The sequence below is a fragment of the Rissa tridactyla genome, chromosome Z (genome assembly GCF_028500815.1).
Source record: "Rissa tridactyla isolate bRisTri1 chromosome Z, bRisTri1.patW.cur.20221130, whole genome shotgun sequence".
Classification (NCBI taxonomy): Eukaryota; Metazoa; Chordata; class Aves; order Charadriiformes; family Laridae; genus Rissa; species Rissa tridactyla.
The window spans coordinates 56,725,556-56,739,803 of NC_071497.1; the positions used below are offsets into that span (position 1 = coordinate 56,725,556).

At 41.0% G+C, this 14,248-nt stretch overlaps 2 protein-coding genes across 8 annotated transcripts in view; one reads left to right on the forward strand and one right to left on the reverse strand.

Annotated features, from left to right (window-relative positions):
* Positions 1 to 467: 467 nt before the first annotated feature.
* Positions 468 to 9,106, reverse strand: CDC37L1 (cell division cycle 37 like 1, HSP90 cochaperone). Of its 2 annotated transcripts, none has more exons than XM_054187059.1 (7): positions 8,934 to 9,101; positions 7,216 to 7,497; positions 5,817 to 5,907; positions 3,577 to 3,692; positions 3,151 to 3,273; positions 2,112 to 2,267; positions 468 to 1,220 (listed from the first exon to the last, which is right to left on the reverse strand). In XM_054187059.1, the coding sequence occupies exons 1-7, from the start codon at positions 9,036 to 9,038 to the stop codon at positions 1,119 to 1,121; spliced, it is 975 nt and encodes a 324-aa protein (XP_054043034.1). In that variant the 5' UTR covers positions 9,039 to 9,101; the 3' UTR covers positions 468 to 1,118. The 2 variants fall into 2 exon arrangements, with proteins under 2 accessions (XP_054043034.1, XP_054043035.1); XM_054187060.1 differs by lacking the exon at positions 468 to 1,220 and adding an exon at positions 2,628 to 2,829 and having other exon boundaries at positions 2,118 to 2,267; positions 8,934 to 9,106.
* A 339-nt stretch (positions 9,107 to 9,445) lies between these two features.
* The window catches only part of SPATA6L (spermatogenesis associated 6 like), a 42,982-nt gene continuing 38,179 nt past the window's right edge, over positions 9,446 to 14,248 (forward strand). For 5 of the 6 annotated variants that reach the window (XR_008464002.1, XR_008464005.1, XR_008464004.1 and 2 more), the window contains exons 1-3: positions 9,446 to 9,651; positions 10,830 to 10,967; positions 13,824 to 13,872. Coding sequence is in view for 2 of the 6 variants with exons in the window: in XM_054187057.1 (XP_054043032.1) it covers positions 9,613 to 9,651; positions 10,830 to 10,967; positions 13,824 to 13,872 (226 nt within the window). In the remaining 4 variants the exon portion in view is untranslated. The remainder of the gene's footprint in view (positions 9,652 to 10,829; positions 10,968 to 13,823; positions 13,873 to 14,248) is intronic. The other variant, XM_054187058.1, reaches the window with a different exon arrangement.

The window sequence follows — 14,248 nt, forward strand, 5'->3', positions numbered from 1 at the left end:
GTCTTCACTGGACTCTTCCAACTGCAGTATACATTTTTATATATAGAACCGCTGTAATAGCAGCAAGTTAGAAAAGCACAGTAGAATTTTGGATTGCAGAGGTTTTGTGGAAGGCCTTGTCTAGAAATAGTATTTGTATTTCCAGCTCCTTAAACAGCAAACTTCTAATGACTTTTTGCTTTCATTGTTTGAGTTGGCAATGCCAAAAACCCACTTTACTTTAGTAGCATATGAAGTACCTTTCAAACCCTGCAAGACACCTTACCCTATATGAACTGTGACAAAGCTTGTTATTTAAACTGAAGTCTTCGCCTAACCCTTGTACCTCAAGTTCCCTCCATCCAGTACTTCTCCCCGTAAAGAGACCTGGTTTAAAAAAAACAACCCGAAGTTAGCCTTATGAACAAGAAAAGAGTCAGACTCTCAGAAATCACACAACCCAGCACTCAGATGTAGACAAGCATTGCTTACGTTTTAGGATAAAACCAAGTTATGTTTAATGAAAGCACAATGTAACATTTAAATCCCCTTAGCAGAGGTAGACAGCCAGTGTTTTAATCTAACCCATTCAGATCTGAAATACTGATACCAGATAATGATTTATTGCTATTAGTGATAACCAAATTTGAGAGCTTATAATGTCAGCACGGTAGCATGAATACAGTTGTGATCTCCAATATTCATAGATTAAAACATGTCCACGTCTGTAGTAAAACAATAGCAGATTCTACCAAGAATCTACCACTTCTTGTAAACATTGTACTTGTGCAGATTTTTTTTTCATACTTTAATTTCTAAAGTCATGAAAGGCAAGGTTAGTAGCAGAAAACACATCCAGTTTCACATTCGGCAATATGAGAACCCTGCTCTTCACAGACAACCAAAAACCTAGCAGCACATTTTCAAACAATATTAGAAGTTTTTCTGAATTACCCACCCTTCAAAATCCCTTCCCAGCTAAAACCAAAAAACAACAACAACAAAAAAATCTGACAGCAAAAATAAAGTGCAGTACCCAGAAAAATAAGTGTCAAGAAAATAGCCATGTTGGTTTCTTTAAAAAGAAAAAAAAACCAAAGAAAAAAAAAAAAGAGTACTTGGCCTCAGTCTTAAGAGTACTATACTGTGTCCATCATTTTGGATTCTTCTTCATCTCTTTGTATCACAGAGTTTAAACTGCAGTCTTCTGTGTTTATGGAACCTTGTAGATCACCTGTGTTCTGCAACAGATGAAAAATTGACAGCTTAATTCTCCATAACTGTATAGAGGGGGAGAGGGGGAGAGGGGGAGAGGGGGAGAGGGGGAGAGGGGGAGAGGGGGAGAGGGGGAGAGGGGGAGAGGGGGAGAGGGGGAGAGGGGGAGAGGGGGAGAGGGGGAGAGCTTTTAGCTTAAGTTGGACTCTGCCTGTTGTCCATCTTAAGACAAATTTGCAATAAGGAAATAAGCTCTGAAAAATTCATCAACCAATATTTTCACACCGTGGTAAGAATTCTCTAAATTTGCTGGCATAGCTTGTATTTGGTCTCAATATTTCTAGCACTTGACTGCATATTTACTTAAAATTCAGCTGTTGGATCATACTTGAGAGGTACTTTAATCAAATTATTTCAAATAAGTAGTTTCAATTGCGAGTCCTTCCCTATTACCTAATAGGTAATTGCTTCTTCATTCTAGAATGTGGCCATCACTAGTACTGTAATAAAAGACTTAAGTACCCTCAGTTTCCTTTTATAACAACAGGAGACTTCCCTTAGGCTTGACTTACCTGAATGATCCCACGAACAGTCATTTTACACTGAAAGCTCACTTCACTGTTTGTGGTAAAGACTGCAAATACAATTCTAGCATCTGATCAGTTTCATGATGCAGTGTTTATTTTAAACATGAAAATGTAAAGGCAGTGAACTAACATCTGCTTTTGACCTTACGCTGTTGCTTTCTGAATTCCAGTATGTAAAAAGAAGGCTCATATATGCCTTGCATACTGATAATATCCTGAGCACTAGCAGTTCTAGGAATAATCCTGTTTATATTTCCGAAAGGTACAACTTCTAAAGGCAGGACCTATTCCTACTTTAGTTAAATTAATTTCTAGAAATAACAAACCTACCGGTGAAAAAGATGTCAGCTCTCCTACAAGACCAGGATTGACACTGAGATCATGTAGTAGCATAGTTTGAAAGCCATGCGATTGTGACCAGATTCTCACTCTCGTCTTGAATGCCTCGAGTTCATTTTTAAAAGCCTCAAAATAGCCTTCTCCTGTCTGCAAAGAGAAAAATTAAATATTTGCATTTCAGACAGATTTACTTCTGAGTTGGAAGCATACAGAGCGCTGAAAAAACCCGACACAGTAAGGCATGTTTTATCCTTTGGGGATAACAACTGTGAACAACTCAAGAATAGTGTTAGTCAATTTAAAATTAAATTTAAGGTAGATTTCTTTTTAAGACAATCTGTAGTATTTATATGTAGAATCAAAGTAATTGATTTATCTAAGGACATGTAGAAGTAAATCTAGTGTTAGCCGTTCCCTTATTTCAAATCAGAAGCTAGTACTCTTAGAAGAACAGGTGCTTGTTGTAGCAGCACCCTGGACAAAAGTAAAGCACAAGCTGACTCGCACTTAAACTGAACTCCTTTAGGAAATATTGAGAGCCATCAGAGTCTTGATTAACAGAATAGTCTACGGCAAACCACAGTTTCAGTCTTCCGCATTTCTCCTGCATAGCTCTGGATTGCCCTGTTTCAGTAATGAGAAACGGACACTGCTGGGCCCCGCTGTGATCTGCAGATGAAATGGCAAGTTGTGGCAGTGCATAGGTACGCTGTGAAAACACGGGTGTAATTAGCCAAAAATCAGTCCTTAGACTGGTCTATGTCTGCTGTTGTTATTTAGTTATTACTTGTCTATAACACCCTTGTTGTCCCTCTGGGATCAGCAAAATCCACTAAACGTTCACTTTCAGAATTGGAATTGCACCAAAATATTCTGTCTAGAAAAGAATTGCTAACAAAACACTTTCCCATAAGCCTAAGTCAGTCAATAAAATATTTAGCCTCTTATGGTTAGGAAGAAGCCTCCTCTAAAACACTGGTCCCTGGTACAGCATCAAGGGTTTCTCCCATCATTACCCTAGTTGACTTACTTTGGCTTTTTGGAAAAAGAGACGAAAACACCCTCTTGGATCCACGTTGCAGCTTCTGGCAATTTCTATAATAAACTGCATTGCAACTGCTTGGTGTGCTACTTGCTCCATGAGAGCTCTTTTCTGGGAAAAAAAAAAAAAGAAAATAAAAAAGTTAAAGTTATGATTTAAAGATATTTCCTGTGATTATATTTCTAAAATTCAGCATAATTTCCTTTTGTTCTACTTCCTAAACAGATAAGAACTGATGCTCACAGAAGCAAGGGGACTGATAATTAGCTATAACTAGACAGATACGTGAGAATGCACTATAAAGTAGAGAGAGGGTGGGAAGAACAGTTAAACAGCTAATCAAGTTGGTCAGCTTTTCTATAGTGTAAGTGGGAAAATGTATGCTTTCAAACAATTTAAACATCTTTGTCATACCTGTTCAGCTTCTAGATGATAACACCACAACATGAGATACCTAGATGTTTCTTCACATACAAGATACGGGTGATCAGACAAAAATCTTTGACTGTCATCCCATCTGCTCAGCATACCTAATAAGAGAAACATAGTTAAGATATTCTAAATGAATAAATGATTTAATGCAGCAAAGAAGTTACTTGCATTAATACCCCTGTATATATAACACCTTTGCAATTCACTACCTCAGAATGGCAGCATGCAGCTAAATTTGGAGGGTTTATTTATACATCTAACCAACGCTGAAAGCACTGCCAGGAGACTTTGAAATACTAAAAGTAGATTTTAACAGTCAAAATTTCCTATATTTTAATGCATCTCTAGAATCGTTGATGTTATTTTTCATTGGCTATCATACACACTAACATAGCAGTGTAGGTATCTACTAGTTACATCATCAAATAGTGTAAAAAGCTCATGGATAGAGATTTACCTTCTGTGATTCTGACAAACACGAATCCTCTAAATGTTTGCAAATAAGAATGCAAAGAAAAGAACGTGTAATCTGTCAAAAATGAAAGTGCTTCTAACACATGATTTGCTAGGTTTTTAGGAAATTTGAATTTAATTACAGGAACAGCTTGATCTCAAAAAGCAAAGCCACATCAGTATTGGAAACTTAACCAGAAGATTGAATTTTGATAGCATGAAGCTACCTTCCTGTGAAGAGCTGAGTTTAAAAATCATAACTCAATACTCAGACCACTTCTTAAAATTGTCCTTCATGTATCACTGACAGTCAAGTCATTACTGGCAACAGGTACTGGCAACAGATGTACAGCTTTAACTGTCTATCAGTGTATAATTATAACTGGGCTAAAGATAATTCAGTAGTAATGACCTAAGCTAATCTTAATTCTAACAAACGCACGCCTAAAGAGAAAGCAATGGCTAGTATTTCTTTTTGTGGTTTTCAAGAGAGCTATCATGAATAGGTTCTTTATTGCTTGGAAGCCAGAGCAGGATCCAGAAACGGGACTCATGCAGTATGGCTAGCCAAGTCCACACTACCCCTTGGCAGCAGCCAGCACGCAACAGGAGACTTGAAAGAGCATTAATGTACTGTCCCTTTTTACAATGGATTTACATATTTTGAATTAAAGTAACAACATGGCTTTGCATTTAGAAGGTAACAAAAAAATTGATGAATTTCTTTAATAATCACAGATTCACAGAATAATAAGGTTGTTTCTGTAACGGCTTAATCTGAATTTAGACAACAAAGTAATTTTGCTCAACTCTTAGCTAGGAAGCCTGCAAATAAGATGATTTTTTTCTGCTGAAATGCACAGCAGGGAGACGTCTTCTGATTCCACTATCCTTACACTTAGCAGTTAAGGTATTTGAGAGAACCTGTGTTTATCACTGCTGTTTGCATACTCTGACAGTATTGTGCCTCAGCTTGGTACTTGCAAGGTTTGCTAAGGCTAACAGGGCTAAAAACCCTTTAAAACTGTTTAAGATCCTTAGAAGCCAAATAGCTTAGTAACAACGAGTTTGTACAAAGAATTAATTTTGCCAACTCAGTCCTGTTCTTGATTGTTCTGGAATTCCAAATATGGCTGTACTATATCGTATTCTGACATCAGCCTGTAACTAAGAATGGAAAGCACTTCAGAGAACCATCAAAATTTCAGACTACATTACAAGATCAGCTTTCTGCTTAATTGGGTTCAACAATTATGACAGAACTGAAGTGACACCTAGTGGATAATAATGTTAAGAAGCACACAATTCTATCCACACATACGCTCAGCAGGCATTTATAGACATTTCCCTTCAATCAGTCATTACCCTTGTAGCTTAATAGCCACCAGAAAAACAGTTTTTTAAAGGAGACAATTATGGACAATCCTATGCACTTTTATACACATGACTTGCACTTCCATGAATGTCCCTGCCCTTTCCCACTGAGCAGCAGAAAAAGTTTCTAGAGCTTTAGTCTTCAGGGCTTAAGCTCATTCAAGTATTAATTTTATTTTTTAAATTGAAGCTCTTATTGGTCACAGGCACTAACAATCTTCTACAATTTACACCTTACTTCGCTTTGAAATTATTAACTGTCCTGATAAAATAAAGATGAGCAGTCTGTTAGCCAGGTCTTAAATTTGTTAGCATTCACTCTGTACAGCAAGGAGCCAACCTACGCAAATTCTGTCAAAGTTTGAACCGCAAAGTGTTGGAAAAAACACACTCACCAAAGTGTCTAATCTTTTGTTCATGTTTTTGCATACGTGGTTCAGACACATCTTCATCTTCTACTTCTTTTCTCTTTTGATTAATAAAACTCTGAGGAACAGAAAAATTTTACTATCATAGAAACTTGAGACATACCTTTTTGTGATATATAGGGTCATGCCATATACTTGAGAAGGTTTTCCTTAAAAAAGCACATTTCCTAATAATAGAGTTTAAGTGTCTCATTATAGTATACTGACCAAAGAACTCTGAAAAATTTCTATCCTCAGGTAGAAACTTACTGATCTGTCAACAATGAAAATCATGTACATTGCAGCCTGGATGCAGCTAAATTAGGAGATGTGCTAGCTGTTCAAATTAAATTGTGAAATCAAACCTGAGATTCTACTATAAAAAAAAGTTTGTGCTAAATAATCTGTATTACTGTAGTCACTATTAGAGGCAAACTAACAGTTTCACATTTTAAGAATTTGGCACAGTAGAAAAGCACACTCTTCATGTGAGGAAACTATTGTTCAGCGCATTTGGCAATACTTGTGCTACTTAGAATCATAGCGTGGTTTAGGTTGGAAGGGACTTCTGAAAATCATGTAGTTCCACTGCCATGGCAGGGACATCTTCCACTAGATCAGTTTGCTCAAAGCCCCATCCAGGCTGACCTCCATTGCTTCCATGGGTGGGGCATCCACAGCTTTTCTGGGCAACCTGTTCCCATGCTTCACTACCCTCATAGTAAAAAAGTTCACTGTAAAAAATTCTTCCTTATATCCAATATAAATTTACCCTCTTTCAGTTTAAAACCATTGCCCCTTGTCCTATCACTACTGGCCATTATAAAAAAAATCTCTTTCCATCTTTCTTGTAAGCCCCCTTTAAGTAGTGAAAGGCCACAATAAGGTCAGTAAGGGCTCCCCAGCACCTTCTTTTCTCCAGGCTGAACAACCCCAACTCTCTCAGCCTTTCTTCACAGAAGAGGTGCTCCAGCCATCTGATCATTTTTGTGGCCCTCCTCTGGACCTAGTCTAACAGAGCTGGTCACAGTACTCCAGGTGGGGTCTCAACAGAGCAGAATCACCTCCCTCGACCTGCTGCCACGTTTCTTTTTATGCAGACCATGGCTTTCTGGGCTGCAAGTGCACATCGCTGGCTCATATCTAATACCTAGATGACCCATGCAAGGGGTCATGATCTGCCCTTCTGGAAGAGAAATGTCATCCAGTTTTGTTGTATGAGTGCAGCTTGCTCCCTTTCATGAGGCAAAATAAGAAACAAACAAAAAAACATTTAACACAGACTGTGGTTTTGTACTGTACTGGACACAGAAGACAAGACTAGTAACAACTGGAATGAAGAAAAGAGGCTAAAAATTGTTTTCATGCACACTGATATGGGTCATACCTTATTAAATACCTCCTTACTAACAAGATCTGTGTTCCATAGATTGTGTCTTTCCCTCTGATTTAGAGCTTCTTCTTTTCTTCTCCACTCTTCCTCTCTCCATCTCAACTCTGCGGCTTCAGTCTTTGCTTTAGCAGATTCCTGATTGCAGGATTCTGAATTATGCAGTGCTAAGCTACCAAGTTTTTGTTGGGCTTCCGCTAGGTTCCATGTGCATTCTACAGAGTGCTTCACGAACTCTCTTTCTTTTTGGCAGGCTAATTCAATCCCTTGGCTGTACGTCTGTGAAGAAAATCAAGACATGCTATTTATGGAGGGGAAATTTACAGTTTACAGTTTATATAGGAGCAGACAGGCATAAATCCCAAAGATAATGCACCTGGAAGGCAGATATGCAGTACTATATTTGCGGGAGTGATGAAGCTTGGTATTGTACAGCTAGATGTTTTTATAAAAACAGATTTTTTAATTCAAACTGTCTTAACTTTGTTAAGACATTTGCAAAATGTCTTAACGTTTTGCAAGTGTCCTGCATTTGCAAAATCACGGATCACGTACCACTATCAGTAATTGCCTCCAGACTGTAAAAATACTTTTGACACAGCTGAAACCCCTCTGGCTATCTTTGGGCTGGAACGCTATCTACAGCTGATTGTGAGAATACCCTGAATATATACTTCTGAGAAGAAAGGATCAGTTTTGTGATGTCAGATAACAACAGTAAAGGAAGGGCTGCTGCCTGCATTCCAATACGGATTAGTACCCAACAGATGGCCAACATCTTCCCTTGAACTGACAGTGAAAGCGGAATTTAAGTTATGAAGTGGCTGAGGCCCAGCACAAGCATATGCTCCTTTTGGTCAAATCTATTGAGGAGGTCACCACTCACAGGTGGGAGAGAAAACTGACCTCTTAAGCAGCAGTGCTTACATTACTTCTGGGTGTGAGCTGGGAATTCACACTCAGTAACTTCAGAAATTATCCTCTAAAGCACATGCCATGCCTTCCCACCAAGCAGAGAAAAAAAATATCCATACACATTAGCTCCTCAGCCTTCTAGTGCTGTACTTAAAAGTCGTGATGCTGATAACCTCTGGCAGAGGGACATGAAGGATAACACAAGTTCTGAAAGCTTATTTGAAGGAAACTTTAATGCAGGTACATCAAAGTTCTTGTGCCAACTTTGTTTGGAAATTGCAGCGGTTTTTTATTTTTTTTTTTTTTCAATAACAAGGTGATAAATTTCACTGTTTGGAAAACTAACATAAGGGCAGCTTCTTGCAAGGACACACAGAATTCCTGACAAGGTATTTATAACATGCCGACTTGCCCTAGCCGACAGAGAAACGCACCGCCTACGCATCTGCTTTTTAGACACGGAGATACCGAGATAACTTCAGCCCAGCTCCTTCCACATCACTTGCCAAACGTGGAACTGTTACTCACGGGCGGCGGCAGACGCCAGACAACCCCCCCCAACACTCCCCACCCCCGGTGGCGGCGGCAGCGCACCGGCCCCTGCAGGGCGGCGAAGCGGACGCCAGCGGGGAGCGGCCCCCTCCGCCCCGACAACAGACCGGGCTGCTCGGTCCCCCCCGTACCCCCGTGGCACCGGCTGGCTCCGGGGACGGGGGGGAGCTGCGCTACCGGGGGTCGTGAAGCGGCGGGAGGTACCGGGGTGGATGAAAGGGTTGGGGGCGGGGGGGGCATGGATGTACCTGTACTTCCTGCAGGCGCCGACTGGAGGCGGGAGCCCGCCCCCGTTCCTCGTCCTCCTCCGACGGAGGGTCGCCGTCCCGGGAGCGCGGGAGCCACAGCGCCATCCCGACCGAACGCCGTCCCCCGCCGCCCGCCGCGCTCACACACCTCACCGGAAGTGAGGCAGAGCGCAACACTTCCGGCAGCCGAGGCGGGTCGGAGCCTGCGCCGTTCGGGCCGCGCCGCGAAGGGCCCGGCCGCCGGGCCCGCCCCCCTGCTCCGCCGCCGCCGCCGCCGCCGCGGGAGGGCGAGCGAAACTCCGCAGCACTCCCCGCCGGGCCCGGCCGCCGGTAGAGCGCGGTGGCGTGGCCGGCGGTGATGGCGCCGAGGCGCTGCCGCGTGTGTCCCCGCTCGGAGTACCCTGTGTCGGGCCTCTTCCGGCCCGGCGGAGGGCCGGCCCCCTCCCTGGAGGCTACCGCAGGACGCTGACAAATTATACGTGTATGTGTGTGTGTGCGTGTATATATATATGTGTGTGTGTGTGTATTGTTAAAAAAATTAAAAGAGGACGCGCCCGCGCGGGTGCGCAGGAGCCCTTAGGGGCCGTCGTGGGGATGGAAGGACGCCGCCGTCGCCGTGGCAACGCGGGCCGGGCCCAGTAGGGCCGTCGTCCCGCCCAGCCCCGGCCCAACCGCCCGGATGGCGCTGAAAGTGGTGGTGGAGCTGCAGGTGCAGGCGGTGAGGCCGCAGCAGAGCGGGGCGGCCGGGGTAGGAGGGAGGGAGCGAGGAGCGGCGGGGCGGCCCAGACAACCGGTGCGGGGGGGTGGAAACTTGTTACCGCCGTTGTTCCGGGACCCTGAGGTGCCGCACCATGCCACAATCTGTATATGAACAGGTGTGCGCCTGCATATATCCTGTCTTATGTGTGTATGTGTGCATGGGGTAGATGTAGATGAGATATTAGGAAGAAATTCTTTACTGTGAGGGTGGTGAGACACTGGAACAGGTTGCCCAGAGAAGTTGTGGATGCCCCATCCCTGGAAGTGTTCAAGGCCAGGCTGGATGGGGCTTTGACTGACCTGGTCTAGTGGGAGGTGTCCAGGGCAGCGGGGTTGGAACTAGATGATCTTTAAGTTATCTTCCAACTCAAACCATTTTATGATTCTATATGTATATTTATATACATATATTGTGTTTGAATATTTGTGTATGTATACCTGTGAGCGCGCCTTCAGTTCTAAGAGCTCCTGGGGAGCTGTTTAGTTTTTCACAGCTTGGATGAAGTTAACGTAATGGAAATGGAAGTTAACGTAAAATGAGGTTGTACCTTTGCAGTGATAATACCCCTGTGCAGATTAAAACACACCTTCCTTGTAGCCGTAGTTTCTCATCCATCGGTTATTTAGCTCTTCCTCCAAACAGGAGACACTTACTGGTTCTTTGGAGTTGCAGGCATAAAGTCTGCTAGAAAGAGTGTGCAAGGAAAAGGTTAAATTAAACGTGAAGAAGTTCTTGCTGTGTGATGTTTATTTAATGAAGGGTATTACTGCTGTTATGCAAATGGATAATACTAATATGTTGCTCATAACAGATCTTCTCATCAGATGTAAGAATAAAAAATGGTCGTTTTCACTCATTCATTTCCTTGTAGGTATCAAATGTTTCTGTTGTGTGTAATGCTAAGGTCTATGAAATCAGTCCCTGTTACATGAGATGATAAAAAAAAAAGGCCAAAATACAAAATGAGAGAACTCCTAATGACAGAGCTTAATCTGGCACCCTTTTGAGATCATCAGTAATAAAGCCAAGGGCCTGCTGAGTCCCCTCTGAGATTGAGTCCTGTAGGCTTGGACTGTTGTGTGGGTGTAAGACTGGACTAAGGAGTCTCATGGGAATGTATTTTTTTCTTTCCAAAGGTTACATGTCCTCGTGTGTTTCTGCTTGAGAAACATGATGTTTTTCTTGGTGTGTGTATCTTGGGTCAACACAAAGAGACAGAATGCCTTCCTCCTGTTTTCCCTCTCTTGTTTTATGAGAAGATGTGCTTTGAAAAGGTAACTTTCATTTTTCAGGTGCCTTGGGCTAGAAGGTCTAATGTTTCATGCATTGTGCAAGCTGTAATTCATGCATAATCTTATTTTCCTCTACAACTGATAGGTTATTCTTGTTTCACATGCATTTCAACATACTAAGATGAAGTACTAGGCCCATTCCTGGAACTGAATAGATTTTAACATTTCTTTAAAATTTTATGGTCTGGAGCTTTGACAGCAGTTGTTATGAGACATCATCTCTCCCATGAACAGTTCTTACCTAATCTCGGTAATGGCAACAGTGTATATGAGGGTAATTGAATTTATTCTGTTTCAGACATGATTGCTCTGGAAGCAGTATGTTACCTCAATTCTAATATGGCTGTCATCTATTCAGAATTTTTGTCATCATGGCAGTAATGTAAATGAGATCAAAGTAAGTGATAGACAAAAGATAGGTTTTTCTGCCATTATACATGCCACCGTAACACCTGGAACAAATGAGAACAGGAGTCTTCAGTGTGTTTTTACTGTACTCTACTGTATGCTCATTGGTTGTGATTCTGGTGAATGGTACTTTGTGTTTGAAAACTGTTTTTAAAAAAATGGTGTAAGACAGAATGGCTATGTCTATTGACAAGCAAAACCTTGCTGAAGCCATTGCAAAACAGGAACAGACAAAGTTTAGAGGATGTCCTGATTTGAGGTGTAACAGAACCAATTTTCCTTTCGGTAATTTTACTTTTCGGTTAAGTCTCTTCTAACTAACTGCACTCTGAAATTAAGGGCTTATTTTTCAGACAGTGTCTGCTTCCAGGGTGATAAGGCCTGATGTTTATAGTTAATGCCAAGGAACGGTATGCAGAGAGGCCCTTGATTATACTTATTGCTACAGCAACCAAGTTCAGCTAACTTTGTTATGTGCCCCGTTGGAGGGTCAGAAGTGGAAGAGCATAGAGGGATAGCACCTGCAGGGAGGGGTGGACAGAACAGGTGACCCAAAACTGACCGACGGGGTATTACATCCCATCAGCCCCATGCTCAGTATAAACTGAGGGATCAAAGGGTCAACTCTCTTTCTTCAATGGCCAGCATCCGAGCAGGACTCTGTCGTTCTGCCTTTAATCCTGATCTGTGCATTCTTGAACCCAGTTCCCATCTGTCACTGAGTCCAGTCTGGGACTTTCCCAGTGCCTGCCAGTGATGCGATTGTTATTCTGGGAGCTTGATATTGGTTTTGCATATATTATATACATTTCATTGTTTTCTTATTATTATCTTTTTGTTGTTAATAGTTTTAGTTTCATGTTTCATGAAAGTAGTTTAGTTTCTTTTCACCCCATAAGCCTGTCTCCCTTATTCTGTCTCTTCTCTTCTGAGAAGAGAGGTTAACAGAGAGCATCTCTTGTTCCTTTAGTGGCCATCCCAGCCTAAACCATGACAGAGGAACACTTTCTTATCTCTTTCTTTCAGACGCCACTCTTTTTCAAACCACTCTACCTGTCTGTTTCTCTAAAATTCTTTGTACATGGCTCACAAGAGGCCTTTCCTTGAGGGTTATAATTACTTTCCCTTTCCCGCTGTGGTTTTTATTTACAGAAGTGAAGAGCTACATAGTTAATACAACTGAAAGCTACAAAGTATAATTTTCATTAAGGCCTTTACCCTGCTGCAAGGCGAACGCAGCTCAGAACACACCACTCTTCAGTAAATAAAAGACCATAGGTGCATTCTGACCAGAAGCGGGTAATATAACCCACTTCTATAGAAGCGTAGTTTCTCATACATTTACCTAGTTATAAGAGGAGCATCAAAGTAATTATCATGAAGTAGATGTTGTTAGATAAGTTCATCTTTTGTTTTACCTCACAGTAATGTGGCTTTGTGCCTGTGACCTTCCTTAGTAGGTGTTAACTAGCATGAAGCAACATATTTTCTTAGGGAAAACATGACTTTGCACAGCCCTCTCAAAAGAAGACTGTTGCTAAAATATTGTCTGAAAACACTGATATTGTTTGAAGAAGGATGTTGGCACATTTGGAAAAAAAAAAACAACCAAAAAAAAAAGCAGCAAATATTGATAAAATAAGTGGGATGCAGCTGAGGGCAGCTTCATTAGATAGGTAGAAAGTCCAGCGTGAATGCACAAATAAAATAAGTAGTAAAGTTGCCATTTACTTCAAAGAGGTCAGAATTTCATGCCAAGTCATGAGAAGAGGATAAGACATAATTCATTTTAGTAAAATAGACAAGAGCTAAATACAGGCAAATGCATTTGAATTTCTTAAGACATTTCATAGATGATATCTTTAATGATTTTATTTTTGTAAGATATTTGGACAATCTTTACATAAGACACAGAACCATACAGGAAAACTTCCTCACACCTTCTCATTTGTCTATGATCCCTGTGGAAGATTTACCTGTGCTTTAAGGTGCTTGCAGTTAGGGCTTTTAATTTTTTCTTTTGGGATGTGTCCTGTAGGATTTGCCAAGAATTCAAGTGTTTTCCAAACATAAATTTCCTAATTGTATTTGTGGTTCTGCTGTTTTACAGTTCTTAGAATTGCATTTAAGGTACTGTAAACATGGCAATTTTTCCTACAAAGTACAAACTGTTCTGAAGTTGATGCAGACATGGATGAATACGCATTTTCAGCTTTAAAGTATTTTTTCCGAAATATTGCATAACTTTAAAAATGTAAATGACATCTTAAAGTACACAAACATAGATATATAGTATTATTGCTTAATAGCAGCTTGACAAAGAGTAGGGGAAATATTTTGAATAGGTATTAAATTATTCCTATGAATTGTAGATTGTTAAATTATTTGGTGTTATAATGAGTTTGTTTACTTCTTACTGTTTTCCTGAAGGTGTTTGAAAGTGCCATAGATCCTGTTGCAGTAACTGAAATGCTTGAAAGTAAGTATGATTTTTAAAATGCTTGAGTAGTTGAATAGCTAAAAATGATGAAGTAGATCCATGTATTCACATAGTCTGTCTGTCTTCTTGTCTGACTGTCTTTCTAAAGTATGTGATCTGGTATACATTGTTGCCCTTGTGCATTGCTCTGAACTGAGCCATTTGAGTGTCAGCCTCTACTACCTCCCCTTGAGTCAATTACATGATTTTTCTGTTCTTAGGCCAGGCTGCATTTTGACACCTAATGTAACACTAGGCTAACCTGAGAGGTCTGCTTTTTATTTTTTCCATCAGCAGTTCTTATTTTGAAGTCTGTGGCATGTCATGAATTTAATGACTAGGCTGTCTTTTAAAAGCCAAAATCATATTTATTGTT